The following is a 20,017-nucleotide window of genomic DNA, read 5'->3' as shown; positions in this document are numbered from 1 at the left end:
CAATTAGACATGCCTAGACCAGACTGACATTTATTTCTTGTTATCTAAAAGAATTTTTGTCAGCAGTCTGTCAAAATTGAGGTACAAAGGAAAATAATATTTATGGATAGAAGAGTAAACCATTTACAAGTCCTGACAACCACAATGAATAGTCATTATACACTGTACATAGATTAATCATTATTTGGAATCTACAGAGTTTACAAAAGTCAGTAAAAATAAAAAAAATTCCTAATCATAAATTTTAAACTACAGCCAAGGAAAAAGAAACCACAGAGCAATAAGGGTGAAAAATAGCACAGGAACAGGAGAAAGATAAAACTCTAAAGACTAGCTCTTTCATGATTGATACAAATAGACCCCTCTAATCTCACCTGTGTGAAAAGAATAATGGTTTGACTGAGTTCTCCAATGCCTTTTCTTAAAATATATGGAGAGCACAAAGAGCGTAAAAAGATACAAGATATTCAAGCTTTTTAAAAAATATGAGGTGTTGGTTTTACACTGTGAAGGTTTATATGAAAAAGGCAAACAAATGAGGAAGACGATCAGGAACACATTTTAGACATTTTGTATGCTACAGTTTGTAGGGTGTATTTTTACCTCAGTAGGGGGGCAAAAGCTGGCTTTGATAAACAAGGCTGGATCTTATTTCTCCGCTTCATTTCCACAGGTGGTACCCTAGGAGGCAAAAATAGTGTCAGTCGGAAACCCGAACCAGGAAGCCTGCCCAAAGGGAAGCAAATGCCCCGGGAGCCTACGCCATGCTCCACTAACAGGCTGCCCAAGCAGAGGATAAAACTCTTCCCTGTAGCCCTGAGATTTGGCAGGACCTTCTCCAAGTCCTACACATTTGAGGATATGTGAGTACAAGGCAAGGAGAGTGGAAAAAGCCAGGGTGACCCTCAGACCAGAAATGATTCAAAGACCTCTCAGAGAAGGGTAGGGTTACTGCACTGTGGAAGTAAAAAAACAGGTTCCATTTTAAAAGCCCTAGAAATCCAGAGAAACCAATCATACCCTAAGTGCAAATAGTTGGCATCCTTCATGCATGCCTGGGGACATTTCAAACACCACAGAAACACCTGACCTGAGCAGATTCAACAGACCTACGCCTCGTGATCTTGGGGGCTCCACAGATCAAGCCATTTAGAGTCGTATCTAACTCTATTTGTGGCACAGGTTAAGCCCTGTGTGACTGCTGAATGGATTACTTGTCTCCACAATTTAAAAGGGTATTTATTGTGAAACATAAGAGAGCACAACAACAAAAATAAATGAAGGAGGTGGAGAAGGCAGGATCCAGGCTTAGAAAAGAGGATAGGGTTTAATATGAGAACTTTTGGATAATTAATTATGTAACTATCAATATTTTAAAAACCTAAACAATATTTTCACTTCTAGAATCATCCGGGTTCAAACTGAAGGAAAAAGACTAAATCTTTTATGGACAGATTTTTCAATACTATAAATACAAAAATTTCTAGAGCTAGAACTGCTAGTTTTCCAAACTCTGAGGCTTGCAAAGTTCTTATGTAGGAATACATCTCGTATGAATGCCAGAAATGGCAAGGACCCCTTGGTTTATGTTTAAGGAAGACACACACATATGCCGAACCTACACAACAGACCGAAAGCACTGAATTATATTTAGAGGACAAAATGAGGTATATTATTTCATTTTTATTGAAACATAAAAGTCAAATTGTTTTAGGATACTGAGAAAACAAACTTTGGGTAGCTTTTAAAGAAAACAAATTATCTGTCATAAATAGTTTTAAGGAATCAAGTTCACGGTACAAACATTTATTTGTAATATTTCCTTATGCTACTTTCTAAGAACGGAGTAATGTGTTTGGTCATTTTCGGCATTCCTCAAATTCTAATGACTGTTACATTCGGACCCATTTTATTATTTCTTTTTATCATTCTCCCTGGGACAAACAATAGGATCTACAGGAAAGCAGCAATGAAAGCTTTTTGCTTTCATTTCTGTCTCCCACTGCCAACTGTGGAACAGACAGAGTACGGCACAGGTGATAGGACAGGTCCCTGCGGTGTAATACTCATCGAATGTACAATCAGACTTTGAAATCTCTAGCACAGAATTAGGTCCAAATCCTCAAACTTCAGAATCAAACACAGTCATCCACCTGACTTGTCCCCACCCCACCCCTGTCACAATTTGCCTAGCTTTCTTCCATGAAAAGCATAATTTTTAAATGATAAAATTAAACACAGAAGCATCAGTTTTTTAAATCTAGTATGTGTAAGCCAAAAACATAACCAAGATCTGCTATTGAAACACTGACACAAAATACTGACCTTTTGTTTAAGACAGGAAGTTGTTGTGTGATTTATTTTAATTTTGTACTGCCATCCATTTAGGATTTTAAAGGTCATCAAAGCTATTTCTAGTCAAAGGACTGAAAATGAGGATGAGGGTTTAAAAAAAAAAACAACTTATTTATAGAGGACTTCTCTGCAGTAAAATTATCTGTGTCTCTCCCAAGCTTTAGAAGTAGCATTTTAAATGAAAGCTATTCTAAAAAAGGCATCCAACAATTACCAAAGATTTTTAAACAAAGGAAACAAATTTGGAGTATGTGTATTTTACCAACATTCTCTTACAATATCAACATATTTGTACCAGGGATCAAACTCCGTCCGGCCTTTGCACTTGCGAGGCAGGCACCAGAACCACTGAGATAAATCCCTGGCTTACTAACATTCTCTTATTCATTCACTTTAGGCTCTAAAAGTCAAATGCTATTTAGGCCAAGAATTACTCTATTAACTCAAGGAGACAAACTGTTACAGAAAGCTAGAACAGATTTAAACTTTTATAATGTTTCAAGGTTTTATTTTCTTTACACAGGTCCTTCTAATATTATTTGTGTATATGGAAAGACTAGTTTGGAAATTATGTTTAGCAAAAATGAAACTTACCAATAAACATTTGTTCCCCATAATATACAGTGTAACACGTAATAGAGGAAGACAGCACTCAGGAATATAGCCACAAGGTACCCTCTCATGGCTGGCCCACCTGAAACAAGGAGGGAAGTCCAAAAAAAGGGAAAGATTATCATACAGATAGATTTTTAAAATGAATAAAATTTGTATAAATTACAGTAAATAAACATATACAAGAGAATGGAAGAAAAATGACAGACTTGTAACTTTGAAAATATTAAATGAACAGAAAGAATATTTTTGGCTCTACTCTTACTACAACATTATATACATTTGTTTTTTTGTTTTTGTGTTTTTTGTGTTTTGTTTTTGATACTGGGGATTGAACTTGGGACCTTGCATTTGTGGCACCACTCAGCTAAATCCCCAGCAATATGATGTATATTTAGAACAATAATATTTAGAACAATTCTTTGGTTTCAAAGCTAGGGGCTTCCTTACTACTTTCCCATATTATATAAAAAAATTTCCTTCAGAACAAAATTTTACACATCTACTCTATATCTAAAACTTTTTTCAGAAACAGTGAGCATTAATTTTCTTACTCTCAATAGAGTACACACCTTCAGATGTGAATAAACATTTCTTTAATGCCTGACTTTTACATTTATATATTATAATTTTAGAGTCCTAATTTTGGAAAACCAAAAAACTACTGAAACACTTTTCCTACACATTCAATTTCTATATATTTTGAAATGTACTTATCAGATCTTTTGACACAGATATAATCAGCTAATTACTTGCTTATTTTGATGCTAAATTGATGATATTATTCATTGCACCTTTGCAGACAGACAAAGATCTGGCAGGATACAGTCCTCTCTAGAATGTAAATGAAAAAAAAAAAAAACCTTCACAGGATATATTCTTTAGAACTTCTAAAACATGTGCATTCAATTCCCCCATTTTGTTTCAAAAACAGGTTCTGTAGTCAATCTTATATTTCAGTGCATGACTTTAAACAGGGATACTATTCTCTGTCTTGCTTATCAAGTTTCTGGTTCATCTAAACAATTGCTTGTACCATTCCTCTCACTCCTTTCCATGTCTCTTCATTTCAATCAAGGCACTGCAGCTGAGGAGGTACAAGTCTGGCTGGATACATTTTCAAATAATGTGATGTTGCCTCCCTTTTAATGGTAAATAAATTCAAACAGAACTCTTGCCTTCATAAGTGGAATATACCAAACAAAACCGAAGCTTTTCATGATAATATAGGGTCATCTTAACAAATAATGACAATTGTGCTTGTTAGAGTTCAGACTGCACCAAACTAGGGCATGGAGCTATTTGCTAAACGATCCTCGACTGTAGTTATTATCTGGTTGAGACTTGGTGTTGCTCTCTTACTGTCAACAATTATTATGTGTAGTCACCAGATGCCACTAAAATAAATTAATCAAAAATAAAGGCTATGTCAGGAGAAAGCAAATAAATAAGCAAGTTAAATAAGAAAACCTTAGGTGTGGTGGCGCATGCCTGTAATCCCCAGCACTTGGGAAGTTGAGGCAGGAGGATTACTGTGAGTTTGAGACCAGCCTGGGCTACATAGTGGTGAGTTCCAGATTAGTCTCAACTACATAGTGAGACCTGTTTCAAAAAACTAAAACCAAAACAAAGTAAAACAAAGCAAAAAAAAGAGAAAACCTTAGTTTGCACGTACTTCTTCTTTAGTGTATATAATTCCTGTGAAGACTCAGCACTGGTTGGAAATCAGAAAACATGATTCAGAGCCAAATCCACATGAGGCTTGGGGTCAAGGGTGCTTGGGTCAATTGATCTGCTTTTTTCAAACCTCAGTGCCCTCACATGTTTACAACTGAGAGAACAACCTCTACCTCAGTGGGTTATTATCTTTTCATGGAAGGCAATTTACCACAGGCCAAAACAATCACCAGACAACTTGCTTACACATTCAAATTAAACACTGAATTTTCTACTAAGAATAACATAGTTTATATAAATATCAAACAAAGATGGAAGTTACCATGATCAGCAAATTTTCAAAAAATATATCTACATCTAAGGTAAGACTATGCAAAAGAATAAAATACATATTTATGTCTAAAACAGTGTGCAAAGCCCTAGAGAAAGAAGTCAGTTATTTGTAGCTGAATTGCTTATTTGACCCCAAAGCCTACTCCTTGGGCAATTTATGATTTTACAGAGCACAGAGCTGTGGGTGAGATTTTATTATTTTTTATTCACTAATATGTAAAGAAAGCAAAAAAAAAAGTATGAAAGAACATTCTTTTTTCCTTCAAAAAGTAAAATGACTACATACAACAACTGAAAATAATTTAGGAAGCTTTGCCACTCTTTAGCAAACTTTGATATTCATGTTGCAAAGTAGAACAGGACCAGCCAGGATATCCTTTGATAAACATATATGGTTCCTCTGTGTGCTCACAGGAAAAGCCTTCCACAGATAAATGAATTCTCTAAATATGATTCTATAAATGAAACAACCACTTTCCTTCGAGCAAAAGCATTCAAAGGAAAACCAGTTTGATTTAACATAGGGTACATGCTTTTAAAATTTCAGTTTCAATTACCAAAACATAAATTTGAAGATATTGACATTGACCATGACAGATGTCAGCTTTCTAGCTTTAAATGCTCTTCAAACCAGAGGCTCTTCAAAAAGCAGTTATTGCTGGGTGTAGTGGTGCACACCTGCAATCCCAGCACTCAGGAGGCTGAGGCAGGAGGATCGCTGTGAGTTTGAGACCAGCCTGGGCCTCAGAGTGAGCTGCAGGTCAGACTCAACTACATAGTGAGACCCTGTCTGAAACAACAACAACAACAAAAAGCAATTATTGTTCTAAAGTGTGCATGTAAGAAAATGAAGTAAAGCAGAACCCACTGGCAGAAGTCAAATATTCATTTCTTCTCAAACTTTGATACGTAACCCAGTGTATGAATAACCTACATATGCTCAATTGAACTAAATCATGGCAACAGAGTTTTTTCATCTTTAATAATAAAAGTATATTTTATTTGTGTGGAGCTTTAAAGTTCATAGTAAGTTTGTGTGTCCAGCATTTCACATAAGGCTCACAATAAGCACGTTAACTTCATGTGCAGGTATTATTCATTTGATGAATGAGGAAACCAGAGGTTTCTGTTGCTGTCTCAGATCACACAGTTCATGAGAGACAGAAATAGCCTTACAATGTAATTATTTCTTAGAGTTCTATTCCTGGTGTTATCCTGTTATCATAATATAAAAGACATGAGAGGGTACCCAAGAGACTTCTAATCTAAGACTTTCTATGGTAATCCTGGCGCCCACAGTTTTGAAAGAGTAAACTCGGGTAACATTGAAGGGGAATATGCTCTAGGGTCAAATGTTAGTACCATCAGGGTAGGAAGCTTATCAATATGAACATTCCTAGCTAGATGTAGTGGCACACATATGAAATCCCAGCACTTGGGAAGCTAAGGTGGGAGGACTGCTCTAATTTTGAGACCAGCCTAGGCTACACAGGACCAGCCTAAACTACACAGACAGATCTGGTCTTAAAAAAAAGCACATTCTAAGGCCCCCTCAAACATCTTCCAGTTTGATTCTTATGCAAATAAAAATGGGAGAATCAGTGCCTACTCTCACAGTACTTACAGTACTGTTGGATTACCTACAGTAACATGTTTAGGTTTCTGTCTTTCAGCAAATACATTCATTTTTTTCCTTTATAGTTTAGTAATATATTCTAGAGAACTGATTCTCCCATTTTTATTTGCATAAGAATCAAACTGGAAGATGTTTGAGGTGCCTTAGAATGTGCATTTTTTTAGACCAGATCTGAAAAACTATAATGGTACATAAGATCCTAATGATATAACTGATAATGTGAAATAGGAAGAAAAGGGCTAAAGGAGTAGGGGAAGTTGGAAGGGTAGGGGAAAGGTAATAAGGGAAAAGAAAAAAAATGAGAAAATGAAAAAATGGAAATAAAGTATTCGTAAATAGGGAAGGGAAAAGGGGGTGAAGGGAGAGCAGGGACAAGGGGAAAAAAATGAGAACCAAGACCTGTCATGTAAAGGCACAAGATCCCAATGATGAACGTAACTGTACTGTATACCTAAAATGTACCAATAAAGAAAAAAAGAGTAACTGTCACTCAAAGATGCTAAGTAGGTAGTTATTGAATATAGTTACAGATCTTGCTTTGTATTAACTTCTTTTTAACCATAAATGCCCAGTGCATAATGGCTGATTTGAATGCCTGAGGTTGTGTGTGGTTACCATGTGCCAAAGTATATAGAAAATGCTTCAGGTATATTTTCTCATATCATCCTGATAATCACCTTCTCAGGGAAGTAGTAAATTTCTGATTTCTATTTTAAAGATAAGAAACTGAAGATCTGAGTAGAATAATAAGCTGACAAGTAGCAGAACCAAGACTCCAACCCATATCTACCAGATCTGAGTCTCTGTATCATACTGAATTTCCTGGTTGTTAGGTTTCCACAAATAAGCATAGGTCCATTCTTTTGATACCAGACTACTCATTACAGAATATTTCTCTAATTTGTCAGTTCCACCAGCTCCTTAAACAGTATCCATTCAGTGTCAACTGGCAGGGCTGGGAATTTAGCTCAGTGGTTCCACCAACTGCCTCACAAGCACAAGGTCCCCACTTTGATCCCTGGTACCAGGAAAAAAAAATCCTCAATGTCAACTGGCAAAATGGAGAGAAAAATAGTGTCTTTAATACAAGTGCCACTGAAATAAAACTCTATTACTCCCAACCCTGTTTTGAATCATCAGTTCCTCCTAGGCAATGCTAGCATTTTTCATAAAACAAAAAAACAAAACAAAACAAAACAAAACAAAAAACATTATGGAGTGACACTTGAAAAATGGCCAGATTTTTGTTTTCAGGCTTTCCTTATGCTTTAGGGAACTTGTTTCTCTAACCAGCTTAAAAAAAAAGAAACAAAAACAAAACAAAAAAACATGTTCAGTAACAGTTCTGGAAATATCGTTCCACTCACCCATATACAACAATCCTATGGTTATCTCAAAATTATAAAACACCATTGAAGAAACAGTGTTGGCATTTTTTTTCAGTTGCTAACCCTACCTGCTGGGATTCTCCATACCATTTCTTGACCTGGTGCAGGTGTTCCCAAATGTCTATTTACAGATTCAGCCACCCCAAGCTCTGAAATTAATCCTGGTCCAAGAAGAGGGGACCCAAAGAGCAGTGGACTAGCAACTCAACAGTCTGGCAAGGTTCCCGAGGAGTCCATGGTGGCCTTGGGCATCTCATCCACTCAGAGTGGGTTCCAGCTGGAGGGTCTTAAATTGTATCATATCTTTCTCAGATCTGCCTTCTCTTAGCCATGCCAGCAGCTCTGCAGCCAAATTTCTAATTTTTTGGTAAATAGGATCTTAAACCAGGTCCCCATCCTCTGTGTGGCAAACCCTTCTTATGCTTCTTAGTTTCTCAGGGACTCATAGGACATAATGTTTCTACTAGTCATCTGTCATACCCAGTGTGCTACTGTTTGGTAATAATAATACCCAATAGCTTGTACTTTGTACAAATTAGAAAAGAACATGCAGTCTAGCTCCCCACAGCCATGTAGGCATCTGTATTTCTATTATTGTGGCAGCAGATAGAATTCAATCACAACTTTCCTCCTTAGCCAGATGCCCATGTTCATAATTTACCTTTCCATCCTTACAAAGTTGCCCTCCTGACACCTATGTCCATTCATCCATCCAAGAGAGTTTCTTCAATTAAGGTTTCTCCTGGTTCTCCACTCACAGTAAGACACACTCAAGACTGGAATGTGGCCATGGATCTTACATCCTGCCCTCCTTCCTCTTTCTACTTATAGCGCTCAGTTTGTGATTATTCTCTGTAATCACATACCTGTATGAACGAACAAACACAGAACAAAAGACCCCTAGCTTTAGCTATGCAATTGATGTCTTTTTTTTTTTTTTTTTGTCCAGTCCCAAAGGTCCTCTAAGTCTAAGCTTCTTGACCTCACCATCTTCACAAAGCCCAAGTTTTAACGCAGATATGCAGGATCCCACAGTAACAGATGCAAAGGTCTCAGTCCTCCTCGCACAACCTTTTTTTTTTTTTTTGTACTGGGGATCAAACTCAGGACCTTACACTTGCCAGACAGGCACTGTGCTGCTAAGCTAAATTTCCGGCCCTCACAATCCTTTTTAAAAGTATAGTCCTTTTTATTAACTGGATGGCCTAAATGTGTGAGAGTATCCTTTTATATATCAAAGACTTTTATGCTCTGAAAGTGATAAGTGTGTAAATAATAGCACAGGTCCTTACGTACTTAGTAAATGCCAGCACAGTACTAGCCCTTTTGCCTATAATATCAAGGGTATTATTACCCTCATGCTAGAGATACTTAACACCCAAAGCAGTGGCTAGAATTCAAACTGAGATCTAATTTCAAAGCCCACATTTTTAAATTGCATACTATGGAAAATTATAATTAATGTACTTTTTTACTATAACAGTATGAATTTAACTTAATAACACCTTTAAATTCATTTAATAATACCTTTTAAAAATAAAACGGTGCCGATCCGTGTGCGTCGGGAGTAGTGCCATGGAGGAACCTGGACTTAGGGAGCTGGTGCTGGATGCTAAATCCAAGGTCACCAAGCAGCTTATAGATTTTCAGTGGAAACGGGGGATGGCTGTGAGCTCGGACAGTTCCAGATCTCCTAAATATCCTTATGTTGCAGTGATGCTAAAAGTGGCAGATCATTCAGGTCAAGTATAGAACACATCTTTTGAAATGATAATTCCATAATTTCAGAATTTCTACAGCCAGTTCAAGGAAATTGCTGCTCTTATTAAAACTGTGTTACTTGTGTTGTTAAATTGTTATCATCATTTTGAAATAATGGACTTCACCTTGTGGAAAAGAACTGCACTTTCATTTTTCCATTTTTTAAAAATAATTACAAGATAAGCAGGAATTAGTGGTGATTGATGCACAACCCTGTGAATGTACTAGAAGTGACTGAATTGAACAACTTTAAAGGGTATATTTTGTATGTGAATTATGTCCTAATTAAAAAAAAATCAGACAATTGAGTGATACTGAAGAAAAAAAAAATTAAATGGTGCTAAAATGTAGTTTACTGGTAGAGCTTTGCGTGTAAGAGGTTATGGGTTCAATCCCCAGCACTAAAACAAACAAACAAATATATATATTTCCTAAGTACATTCATTGGAAACACTAAAATATGTAAAATTATTTAGCTCACAAATGAAGAGATAAACGTTAAGGAATCAGTAGTCTGGTGGATGAAATTTTCTGCTGCAAGGATCTGAAAATTCTTAGTCCATAACTAAAAAGTCCATAACATAAAAAGTGAATAATATATGAAGAATTAAATGAGCTGGGGGTTTAGCTCAGTGGTTCCACCACCTCCCTCACAAGCACAAGGTCCTAAATTTGATCCCCGGTACAAAAACAAAAAATAGTCAAAAGATATATACTATTATATCAAGAAAAGCCTAATTTAAATTCAAAGTTACAGCTATTGTGATATAATACAAATTAAGACAAAAAAAAACCTCTGACACAAGTTAATAAATTAACAGAAAATTACAGGGCTGGGGATTTAGTTCAGTGGTGCCACTGTCTATCTCGCAAGTGAAAGATCCTGAGTTTGATCCCTAGTACCAAAAAGAAAAAAGAAAATTATAATTTGATTTATGCCTCCCTCCCAAGAACTAATCTGAGAAGTTTCAGCAAATTGGACCAGTTGTATAAAACTGACTGACTGCTACTTACATAGCTGTTTTCTTTCAGCACGACAGAAAGACAACATGCATAATTAACTTTCTTGTCTTTGCCTCCTCCGATTCAGCTAACGGAATGATATGCAGCCACATTTCAGTCTGTCAAGAAAGCTGGTACTTTTGCCACATTTCATTCTGAGAATATGTAGACAGATCTATTCATCTAATTGAATCCAAGCCCTCACTGCCATACAGATGACCAAATCTTCCCCCTGAAAATGGGTGTACTCGCTGCAAAGAATATTAAAAGGACAGAAATGACATTTCAGCAGAATTTTGTTTTTTAGTTTCACAGCTGGACATGCAAATCATTCAGCTAAGAGCAAGTACACTGGGTGCTAAAAATAAATGAACTAGAGTTCCTGTTTTCAAGATCTCTTACTTTAGACTCAGCACCATTGCAACTAAGGAAGCTTTCAGGGGAACTTATGCTACTTCCGTTTATTCAGGTTTTCTTCCAGGGATCCACTTATTCTCTTCGAGGGGAAATTTTCTCTATGCCATTAGTATCACACTGATGAGGTAATGACTATGGCTTATTTTGAAAATTTACTTTTTTTTTTGAGAATTTACTTCATTGAGATGAATTGTTTATGGAATAAAATTTACGACCTTCAAGTGTACAGTTTGATGAATTTTGGAGAATGTATACAATCATATGACAATTACTAAAATCATGATGTCAAACATTTCCTTTAACCCCCCAGAATTCCTTTGTTCTTCTTTTCCCTACTCCCTGGCCTCTAGCAACCTGATCTGCTGTCATTATAGTTTGCTTTTGTTAAAAATTCATATAAATGTAATCATACAGTCTGTATCTAGCTCCATTCAGTGGGCATAATTCTTTTAAAAAGTCCATATTACAGCTTATACAAGAAGTTCATTTTTTTTATTCCTAAGTGACATTCCATTGCTAAGTGGCTATACCACAATTTTTTTTTTATCAATTCACTAGAAAATAAGCTTTTCTTTCCAGTTTCTCATTAGTATAAATAAAGCTACACTGAACATTCAAGTACATTTCTTTAGGTGGACATATGTTTTCATGGGTCACAAAGCAAATGTAAGTTTAACTTTATATTTTGGTGCCTATTTCTGAAAAACATATTTGTTAATCTCTCAGCTGAAACAATAAAGCTATTCAAATTATTGACACTACTGAATAATATAGCTGACCAAGTAAGAATCTCAACCTATTAATATCAATACTATGTTGAAAATATATGTACATCAGGCATTATTAATATGTGCACTAGTATATGGAGAATAGAGTTCACAGCTATTGAAAGAGCCAAATTATAGTGGTACCTCAGTTCACAAATTTAATTGTTCCCTGATTCTTGTCACAAACCAAACTGAATGAGAACCAAATCAAATTCAGTGGTTAGTTTCAATGGTAACCTTAGGGGGAAATTTGATTCCATTCTCATCCAATTCTGTTTTTGACCAGTTCACCTCAAGTTTGTGAAGCGTATTACCACTGTATGCTAATTTTAAATGACCTGTTATGAGGAACAGAGCAAAACATTTTAGACCCTTCTCCTCAAGGTGTGACCAATGAGCCAACATCTGGAAAGGTGGTAGATATATAACATCGCAGTACCACTCTCTGAACTACTGAGTTAGGTCCTGCATTTTAACAAGATCCCCAGGTGATCTGTGCAGTTGAGAAATACTGCTTGAGAATGTCAGGAAAGAGAGAAATTGATCCCATGAAGAGGACCAGGTTCCACCGAAAATACAGGGGTTTTTTTTGGGGGGTGGGTAGAAAATCATTCTAAGCCCCATGCTATATCTATCTTTTAAGTCTTGAGAGCTTGACCTTTTACAGTTTCCAATTAATACAATTTTCTCTGAATAAAGTAGCCAAAATCTCTGAAGATTAATAGATTTGAGAGAAATTTCCCTAAGGAAATTCTAGGGACTATTTTTGGTTTCACTGGAAGTCCCCTAGGCACTGTCCTTTCTGTAATATTTCCAGTTTTATCTCTCCCTCTATTACCACTATCACTATGACACCGGTATTTTTGAGAGGAAATATGTAGGACTCCTCTCTTTACAATGTATGTATAGGACATTCTGTATCTTGTGCTGTTTTTGCATCTTGTTCATTTGATTCTGCATCTTGTGCTGTTTTACCTAAAAGTGCCAGATGAATCACTGGCCAATTATTGCTACTTACAATTTGGATCTATGAATTACAGATTGTACAGCTAGACAGTTTGCAAGAGTTGAAGGCATTTAGACACAGTGAGGTTTTATGTACTATATTATAGAAGAGGTACCCAGGATTGTAAAAAAAAATAAATAAATAAAAGTTGCAAGAAATGGAGTTAACATAGCAAGAGAGCATCTTTTTGTGGATTCCCTTCATGTACAATTCCTATCTCAGCTGAGGGCACAGCAGTGCAATAATACCTTGCTTTAATGAATGCTGCCATTGGCATGCAATGGTTTGCAAACAAAAGCATTTGACAAAATTTTGCTTCTGTTCACAAACTGCATCAGATGACAGACACTACCATAGCCATCTTTTTCACACAAACAAAAACAGAGCTAAGTTCCACAAATTGTAAAACAAATGAAGTTTATAAACTGAGGTATCACTGTATTTGATGAGTGAATAAGCAAGAAAATAAAGGAGTGACTTCACATTGCTAAACCAATTCATCTTTACTTTGTTCCAATCTCTCTCATCTCTACAGTGTTCAATTCCTAAACTACGTCCTTTTGAGTAGTCCCACACTAGTCAAGGTCTTATGGGACTCCACTACTTATGTTTCTAGATCTCTTCTTCCTCCTCTGCCACCTAAATATAGGTGCTCTGAGACATTAACACTGCTTCCAAAGCCCACATTCTCATTACTTCTCACTTAGTTACTTGGAACAATCTCTAATCTTCCCTTCAAATCAACCAAGACCTGGAATAAAATTCTCAAAGCACAGATCCCACGTTGTCATCCATCACACAGAAAAAACTTTAAAATCTCTTATCTGCCAAATAATAATAAAATCAGTAAGTCTCGCATTTGATTGATCTTTCTATTTACAGTAATTTTCTCCATCCTCCTTCTTCTCCTTCATGCAATTTATTCTTTAGACATTAGGATTGCCTGCTTGGCAATCAGACATCCTCAAGTTTGAGTCTCAGCTCTTCTGGTAACTAACTGTATGACCCTGAGGATTCTCTTAACCTCTGTGCACCTTGGTTTCCTCTGGAAATTAATGATACTACCTAATAGAGCTATTGTAAATAGTAAATATGAAGCACTTAAGTAGTGGCACACTCTCCTAATCTTGTTTTAATTTTTCTTTTAAAACTACTGAAGGATTAGCTGGCCATACACCAAGTCTTAACTAAAAAACTAGCTTCAAAATATCCTGGGAAAGATCTTATAGAACTCACATCATTGTAGTAATAACAGCAACAAAATACTAAGTTTCCATTACTGTGGTAGCTATTTTTTATTACATATTAATTTTGACATTTCAAAGTATCTGTAACAAGAAGGTTTACTCGTTTGAACATAAAATGAAAGGCATTCAAAATAATGGTAATTCTTCAGCAAAACTCTTATAATTTATTCTGGCTATAGAAACCACACCTAACAATGCTTTTCATAATATACTGAGGCTAGGCTAGGGATTTAGCTCAGTAGTTCCCCCGCCTGCCTCACAAATGCAAAGACCCAAGTTCAATCCCTGGTACAAAAACCAAAACAAACAAACAAAAAATACACTGAGGCTTCGGAAAAACAAAGAAATAATAAATCTAGATTTATAATTAGCATTTCAATATTATGTCAATACAATAAATAAAACCAAGAACTCTACAATTAATTTGAATTGGAAAATAGGTTTCATCTTATATTTAAGATCCATTATAATGTTGAGAAGGATTCAAATACTTTATTGAGCCGGGGATTTAGCTCAGTGGTTCCGTCAGCTGCCTTGTGAGTGCAAGGTCCCGTCAAATACTTTATCGCAAGCTTAGAAGCAAATGCTGTGTGAGTCAGCAATGTTTAACAAGAAAAGATTAAACACTGGAACATTTTTCAGCCCTAGGCTGAGAATGGAGGAAGAAGAATAAACACTGTACAACCCATGACAATAAAATTTTATTAAATAATTGTATGATAGTACTGTTCCAAATTTTTAAAATATAAAGTTCTTTGAATCCTTAAAACTATCTTTTCAAAAAGTGCTATCATCATCCTATCATACAAAGATATTAAAGCACAAAGTTACACCCTGCCTTAGCATACGCACATAGTAAGCAGCAGAATTGGTATTCCAACCCACATACTCCAGAATCCATGCTCCTTGTTCAAATCCTAATTGCTACCACAGTAATGGAAATTTACTTCCGTTTTCTCAATTCCAGACATGTAGAGATTGACAGGAAAGGCAGCTCCATGTATCAAGATAAGTACAGTTCAGATCCCATTAAATTAATAGGTTGTTGGCAATAGGAAATCTGAGAATCGAGCCCTCCCTGCAGCCTAGATTCACAGTATTCAGGAACTCTGCAAATCTACTGGCCAAGGACTATGCTAGGGAAGGGCTTTGAAACCATCCTGAATATTCTCCCTGTGAATAAACAAGAGCTCAAGAGATTCCCAAGGACTAAATTTGAAGACCATGTGAATATCCAAATTTGCCAGTACCACTAAAGAAAAATCTTCTTAGTCAATGTGTGTCCAAAGAGACCTCCAAACAAGACTGTAAAATACAAAATTTGCTAGTAGAATAACTGTTCTTGGATGACTTTAATGAATTGAAAAGACTACAGGGATTCAAGAATAAAATGTAGTTAATTCCCAATGGAAATTTTTGTTCTAGAGCTTTATTGGAATAAAACTAATAAATTGGTGTCTGAAATGGCTACAGGAGGCTCTAGGAATAATACAAGTAATAAACGGAAAAGTTACATTAGGATACTTTAATAGAATTAACTGTTAATTGTTGCATATAAAGACAGAGAGGATTGGAATTATTTCTCTTGAGAAAACAAGGCCCAGAGAGAGCAAAGCTCTTTTTACAATATTTGTCATATGTGCTAGTTTTAATTTCAAAGTATGATTACTCCTTGCTTTTATATTGGCCTAGAGGAGCTGGGGATTTAGCTCAGTGGTTCTGCCGCCTGCCTCACAAGCGCAAGGTCCCAAGTTTGATCCCCAGCACTACTCCCCAAAAAAATTATATTGACCTAGAACAGTTAGCAAAGAAGGCCCATTCAGATTAAGAATAAAAATAATATTAAAAATTTCTACAGTGGAGAGGATTTAGCTCAGTGGTGCCATACCTTCCTCACAAGTGCAAGGTCCTGAGTTCGATCCCTGGTACAAAAAAAAAAATCTATAGCTTGACTTTGGGATATGCTGAAGAGGAATTGATTGATTATATTAACAATTTCAGAGCCCTTTTGACCACCTGTAAAACCAGTTAAGGAAAAAAATATCAGGCAGCTACATATAGAAATGGACTTTTAACACTAAATGCTAGAGAAAGAAACATTGCACAAGTACATTTAAAGTGCTGATGCTTACATGTAATGAATTTGAAATGACAGTATTGCCTTTGCTTACCTGAACTTTCGGAAATCTATTTCCCAAAGGCCCTCTATTTTTGAAGGTGAAGAATGTGGCAAGGAGGGACAAAACTTTGAGGCTTAAGAGGATGTCTGGTGCAATTGCTCTGTCCTCTCTACTAGAAATAATCCAAGACCCAGGGTTGTGCTGTATCTTCACTTGCAAATGCTGAAATCAAACACAAAGACAGCATACTTATAAGAATGATTAAGCCACTTAAAAACAATTTAAAGAAATTAAGAATATTAGTGAAAGTTTATTTTAATAAACTCATTTCTAATCTCCTTACAGGATGATGAAATTACCCAAACCAAACCAAACCAAAACAAACAAACAAAAAAATCCATTAGCCAAACTTACAGCACATATTACATTACTGTCATACATGCCTAGTTTGCCAAAGGATCCAGCTCAACCTCCTTGAAAAATATAACACATCCAGCTCGATTAATTCAAAACAAACTGGTAATGAAAGAACCATCTGTCTTATTTTTTGGCTTCTCTCCACACATAACACAGCTTTATTGTTAAATGCAGAGGTGAGAGAAGGACCTTTTACTTTCAGAAATCTAAGAGAAAGCAAAGCGAGAGAAAGAGAGAGGAGAATGAAGAGGTTGAGAAGAGTAAAAATATATAGAAGGAAGTGAGCAGAAAGGAAGCATGGGTAAGTTATTGAGAGAACAATTAGTGTTTGAATGTGCAATGGGCCACTTCCTAGCGGGGGAAAGTTAAAAAGAATTCTCAAACTGTTCCTACTATCACTTTTCTCACACAAGACTCGCCATGACACACTGCATGCATGCTCTCTTCTGAAAGTAGAAGATATTTGTATTTTCAAAAAAATTCTTAGGCCACAAATGTTTTTTAAAATGCAAACAGATGGTGAATATTTTATTTCAGAAGACATTTATGAACTCTAATATCCTAAACAGGGAAATGATTATGTTTGGTTACTATGAAGATCATATAGTAACATGCAAAACATTGATTCCACCAAGTAAGAAAAACAAAACAAAATATTAAATTGAACAGTTTTCTGTGTTAGATGTATGTATGGATGATATTACTGAAAGGCATCAAAGAAAAAACAAAATTGACTGATATGCTAAGTTGTATACTATAGGGATAAAGTGCATACATTTAAAATGTATAGAAAACATAATAAAATTCTTTTACTATTCCTATATATATCATACTTTTAAAGTTCTAAGTACTTGACTCTTTTATAAATTAGAAGAAAAGTGGTCCTCTTTAGGGGATACTATTATACTACAGTAGTCTCTACCATGAGACAGAATTTGAACCTACTGATCATGATAAATTTTACATTTATCACAGTTTTAAAGTTGGAAGAGTCCTTTAGGATTATGTCCAAATAAGTTGGTAAAGAAAACTTAGTATCATACCAGGAAGAGAACAGGAATATAGTTACACCTAGAGAATCCTAAATCAAGGGATGAAACAAGATAGTCTTGTCTCAGGTTTAAGAGCCTTCACGAAGAATTAGCTTGGTTCTGAAGGCTACCATGTGGGTAAGCCAAGCCTATGAATGCAAATGTAAAGGAGGCAGCTTTGAACTCAGTACAAGGAAGAACTTGATATGGTAATATTTATGCTGCCTAGGGAAAATGACAAGTTGTACTGATGGATAGCGGGTCACTCATTACAAAAATATTTGGTTCTAAGTCTCACTTGACGGAGGTTTGCAGAGAAGCTCTTAACAAACTTCAATGACCACTGGCATCACCTAGGGTCTCGTTAGGATCATATTCTGACTCGGCAGGTCTGACTATCTGTATTTTCAGCAAGCTCCCAGGCACTGCTAATGCATGTAGCTGATCTGTGCATGTAGGTTGAACAAGAACACTAGAATGTTATTTAAACTAATGTTTCTCAAGTTACGGTCTTACATATAGTTTTGGAAAGTGTCCGTTCCAGCCTTGATTTTAGGGCAGGTGATTAACAGACAAAGGAGTTATTAACAGGGTTTGTGAGTTCACACATTCCAAGTCTCAAAAAGCATGATATCCTGGTATTTTGGAGTAACCCCAGGATCATAATCTAAGTAATAATTCTAAATAATTCCAAAGCAGGTATGCTTTACTTCCATTCTAAAAAATAGTACTCTTATTCTGAGCCTGGAACATAACTGACCAACAAATAATGACTGAGTGAATTTATGTCTTCAGTATTCTATATCTAACAGAAAGAGGATGTGAAAAAAAAACCCCACAGTGTAAAATTTCCCAGTAATTTCCATTATAAAACTATGTGTCTATAAAGGGATGAGGAAAGTTTCCCAAGGTCAGCAACTGTAGTCTCTGTCAGTATAGAGGTTTACATCATTTCCCTAGCCCTGGCATTTTATCTCCCTACCATCCATCTGGATCAGAATTCCTTCAGCTCTTTGAAAGTTCCCATTTCTAGCTTATGCTCTGCCCCTCAAGTTATCTAACAAATCTCAGCTTTCCATTAGTTCACAATTCGATGTGATAACTTTCCTGGAGAAACATACTGATATTTGAATATGTGAATACTCCAAACTGAAAGCATTGTAATGTTTTTCTCCCAGAGTAAATAATCCTACAAATAGAGGGGAACCAGCTGGGTTGGGGTGTAGCTCAGTGTACAGGCACCTGAATGACATGCACGAGGTCCTAGGTTAAATTCCCAGCAATGCAAAAAAAAAAAAAATAAAAGGAAATCAGCTTCCTGCCTTTCCTTGACCCTGAAAATCTCCCTTCCAAAGGGTTTACTGTTTGCCTTTGCTTATAAATTACAAATAGCATTCCATTTGACTTACCAAAGCTCCCTTTCAAGCTATCCTGTCAGTTTATTCTAAGTAAATCTAGATTATTCTAGCTTTTAAAGTATCATGTCTTGCTTTTTCCTTAACTCTCCTGCTTTTTTTTTTTTTTTTGCTATATGTTTGTGATATATAATAATTATACTCATCTGGAGAACTGATACATTTTTACTCTCTCTGCCCTCCCCTTCCTTTCCAGTTTCCCTTCCCAGATCCATAGAGTCTACTTCCATCTCTTATTTTGCTCAATAAACCGTTTATATTATGGGTTTCTCATATTAGAGAAACCATGCAGTTTAACCTTCTGTGCTTGATAGAAAGAAGTGTATTGAGGTAAACAATCAGATGAGCAGATATCAAACTTAAGACTTTAGTGTTGAAAACTATCCCGCTTTCTACAATAAATAAAATATGTGACAATATTTATACCACTACGTATTAGATGACCTCCTAAAATCAAGTTATATATAAGCAGTGAGTATGAATTTAGGGTATTTTATGATTTATTATCACAAATAAACAAATGCATATGGTATACATATTTTATAAAATCATATAATCTTTACTTTCTAACATCAGGTTAAATCTTAAGGCAAAATACATTTTGTCTTCCCAGTAGTTGGGATTGAACACAGGGTCTTTGCACTAGGCTACATCCCCAGCCCTTTTTCATTTTTGATTTTCAAAAAAAAAAAGGGTCTTCCTAAATCATTAAGTTTCCCAGACTGGGCTTGAATTTGTGATCTTCCTGCCTCAGCCTCCCAAAGTGTTCGGATTTACAGACTTCAGATTCATTTATTTTCTCTTAAACTCTGAACACTGTTTTCACCTTCTAG

General features: G+C 35.8%; 1 protein-coding gene and 1 pseudogene across 6 annotated transcripts in view; one reads left to right on the top strand and one right to left on the bottom strand.

The window, feature by feature from the left end:
* The window catches only part of St3gal6 (ST3 beta-galactoside alpha-2,3-sialyltransferase 6), a 57,379-nt gene that overhangs the window by 20,390 nt on the left and 16,972 nt on the right, over positions 1-20,017 (bottom strand). For 5 of the 6 annotated variants that reach the window (XM_019209845.2, XM_019209846.2, XM_019209847.2 and 2 more), the window contains 4 exons: positions 16,373-16,543; positions 10,777-11,015; positions 2,950-3,049; positions 604-681 (listed from right to left, as the gene is read on the bottom strand). In XM_019209845.2, coding sequence (XP_019065390.1) covers positions 604-681; positions 2,950-3,049; positions 10,777-10,813 — 215 coding nt within the window. In that variant the 5' untranslated portion in view covers positions 10,814-11,015; positions 16,373-16,543. The remainder of the gene's footprint in view (positions 1-603; positions 682-2,949; positions 3,050-10,776; positions 11,016-16,372; positions 16,544-20,017) is intronic. The other variant, XM_019209849.2, reaches the window with a different exon arrangement.
* Positions 9,535-9,945, top strand: LOC104873119 (annotated as a pseudogene).

The sequence above is a fragment of the Fukomys damarensis genome, unplaced genomic scaffold (assembly GCF_012274545.1).
Source record: "Fukomys damarensis isolate Sample0158 unplaced genomic scaffold, DMR_v1.0_HiC HiC_scaffold_24, whole genome shotgun sequence".
NCBI lineage: Eukaryota > Metazoa > Chordata > Mammalia > Rodentia > Bathyergidae > Fukomys > Fukomys damarensis.
This window is presented reverse-complemented; position numbering and strand designations above follow the sequence as displayed.